The following is a 3,144-nucleotide window of genomic DNA, read 5'->3' on the forward strand; positions in this document are numbered from 1 at the left end:
TTGAGATATAGCCTTAAGATATTGCAGTATCATTTTTAGCCCATATCGCCCAGCCCTAATAGGCACTGTAGTGTTTTGATTATCTCCTGTGAATAACTCCTCTCCTCTCACCTCACACACCTGCAGTGGAGCCGTCTTTCCTCCAGATCTCCAGCATCCCTCAGATCCCCAAGGTGGAGAGGCTGCTGGTCCTCTGCTGTCGGGTGGAGAACTTTTACCCCCAGGACATTGACCTGGAGTGGTCCAGGAACGATGGGGAGCAAGTCGGCACTGTCACACTCTTTGGACCTTTCTCTGACCACAATCGCCTATACAGCATGTGGAGTAAGATCCAGCTGGTCATGGCCAGAGAGGACGAGAGGGCCGTCTACACCTGCAGAGTCTACCACTCCAGCTTCCCTGCTCCAGGTTACAGAGATGTGCTGTACCACATCAACACTCAAGGTAGCAGCACCAAACGTCCCAGGTCTCTGGGCTCAACCTTCTGTCACTCTTTGGGGGTCAAAATATCCCACCTGGGCAGTGTCCGTTTAGCTTCTGTTTGAGACAAATTGACCTTTCAACCAAGTCCAATATTCAGTAAGAGATGTTCAGAGCAATGGACAGAGTACACAGAATGTTTGCTGAGGGCAGGCGGGAGGGGAAGTGGATGTGTTGAAGAAAGTCTGGATACAGCACAGAGGCAGAGCCCTGTTCACTCCTGTGAGTTGCTCATTGGCACATGAAGGAAAAAAATCTTTTTTTCTGGGTATAGAATACCCAGATCTATGGGCCCTTTGAGGATGTGCACTAGAGACTAATGATGGCCGAGCGCAGCCAAGCAGGTAGCATCTGCCACTTTAGTGCTTCATTAGCTTGAATGGTGGTCTAAAAAATTCAATTTTGCAGCTCTTTTAGATTTTCCAAATGTTATCAAACTAGATGGCATAAATATTGATAATGACATGAATTGTTTCGTGGTGGTTTTGATGCTCGCAAAAAATTATTCACTGATTTACAGATGTCTTTTTCCCAATGTAAGTCATTAGGGAAAAATCTTTCTGGGCCAGTGGGCGTCACGTGACTGACTCAGACGGTTTAGTTCCACTTTTGGCCAGGATGTAAAATTTTCATCACAGCCTGGTGCACCTCCTGGGGGCTTGGAGGGAAGCTGGATGGGTCTAAAAAGCACAAGGTTTAACTGGGGGACTGATGTTTCTGCCCTGTGTGAAACTACAGCGTTGGCTTTTTTTGCCATGTCAGTCATTGCGTGAGTCAACCATCTTTTCCAAACCCTAACCAAGTACTTTTGTTGCCTAAATTTGACCGCTGACCCCTTTTGTCAGCAGTTAAATTTGTTTGGTCCCTTTTGCGTCAAGATTCAATGCAAAAGGCTGCCCGCAGTGTCATTCTAAAAATGCATAAGGCTTCTGTTCAAGCATCAATATATGTATGACATGTTTGGATGAGATGTTGCTGAGCTTATTAAGGAGTCACAAGAGTTTTTGTCATTGTCATGTGTTTCTCCAACACGTTCTCATCCCAACATATTACATATCCTGGCTTTGTCAGTAGACTTTCAGTCTACATTGTACTTTGGGCATCTTTCTGTGTCTACTGTTAATGTTCCAGGATGCCACAACTGTAACCAGGATATCAACAAAAGCATGTGGCAACCAACGCCAGGACGAGTGATCGGTGGAAGTTTGTTGGACCGATCCACCACCCGTCCTGCTTGCCCTATAGGGACCTTCTTGCTCCTTATATTAAGTTGTTACCAGCAGCATTTTAACCTTACGCCGTGCAGTGGCGTATCTTACTGCTGCGTGTGGTGCCGTCTGGCTAGCCAGTGGTGCATCGTAAGACTGCAAAAGGTTCCGTCTGGCTTCATGTTTAATGCACTTTTTCAGACGGCAGTATGGAACGCCTTTCGTTGTTTGCTTCTGCAAAATACAAAATGACATTACAGCCTGAACAGTTCATGTTAGATGATTTCTAAGAACACTGCAGTTTTGTTTAAGATTGCAGAGTGTTGTATGAACACGAAAATGAATCCATTCCCCCTAAAATGTAAGAGTAGATATGCAGTCTCCCCTCTAATAAGATGAAAAGTAAAATCACATAACCCTTGTCCACCTGCTTGTATTTCCTCCACATTGATGCCAAAATTCATGTGACCATTTCTTCATGTCAGATTTCAGCACATTCAGTAACAACCTTTAACATGTTTGATGTCATGTGTGTGTGAACAGGAACTCCTCCGAATGTGATGTTCATCGACTGTGAACCACTGTGTCCTGTGATGAATGAAGAGTGCACGCTGCACCTGTGTGTCAAAGACTTCTGTCCCGAGGACGTGTCAGTGACTTGGACTAAAGACGGAGAGACAGTTCTCTCCGATGTCTTTAACACTCCCCCGAGCCTGAACATCAACGGCCTCTACTCCATGTTCAGTTTTCTCAAGCTCACACCCGACAAGGACAACCAGGGCTCCCAGTTCAGGTGCCGGGTGGCCCACAGCGCCCTGAGGGAGCCTGAGGAGAGACTCTTCACTCTGCCTGCTGCAAACAACAACCGACTGCTAATCGACGGCTGCTGATCGACGGCTGCTGATCCACGGCTGCTGATGTCCCCACTGTGGAAACTCTGCTATTTCAAGCTGCTGTAGTTTGATTTGTGCAAGTTTGGATGCAGATCACGAAAATGTTACGGCTCAAAACTGAAGTGGAGGTGAAACTCATCAGAGTTCTCTTCAGAGCCAGACTCCATTGTTATTTTTTTTTTTTTTTAGCAAAAGTACATGTCTGGGCATACGAGTGGATAAATGAGACTTGGCTTGTACTCCACAAGTAGTTTTGCTGTTGTTAATCGTGGTCCACAATCAATCAATAAAACAATATGTTTGCCGTTTTCCAAGGAGGACTGCAAGAAAAACAAATATTTCTTTGTGAATTCAAGGTTACCCGGCATGACCAACTGATCTGTAAACTGTCATTTTGTGGGTGAAGTGTTCCTTTAACCCTGTGAAACCTGGATCACTCTTGTGCTGCATTCCAGCGCCTTTCACAAGTATTTAAACCTCTGAAAACTGAGTAAATTTGATTTCTTTCAAAAACATGGGTAAAAAGCGATGATGAACTTTACAAAAAATATCCTTCAAATTGC

At 45.1% G+C, this 3,144-nt stretch overlaps 1 gene segment (V, D, J or C); it reads left to right on the forward strand.

Annotated features, from left to right (window-relative positions):
- Nucleotides 1-126: 126 nt before the first annotated feature.
- On the forward strand, nt 127-2,780 carry LOC121963604 (the record flags this gene model as incomplete). The annotated part of the segment is given in 2 exon segments: nt 127-444; nt 2,232-2,780. Coding segments are annotated over 2 exon segments (665 nt in total), but the record flags the coding sequence as incomplete, so codon positions are not given.
- Between the last annotated feature and the right edge of the window lie 364 nt (nt 2,781-3,144).

This window comes from Plectropomus leopardus, unplaced genomic scaffold, assembly GCF_008729295.1.
Source record: "Plectropomus leopardus isolate mb unplaced genomic scaffold, YSFRI_Pleo_2.0 unplaced_scaffold11856, whole genome shotgun sequence".
NCBI lineage: Eukaryota > Metazoa > Chordata > Actinopteri > Perciformes > Serranidae > Plectropomus > Plectropomus leopardus.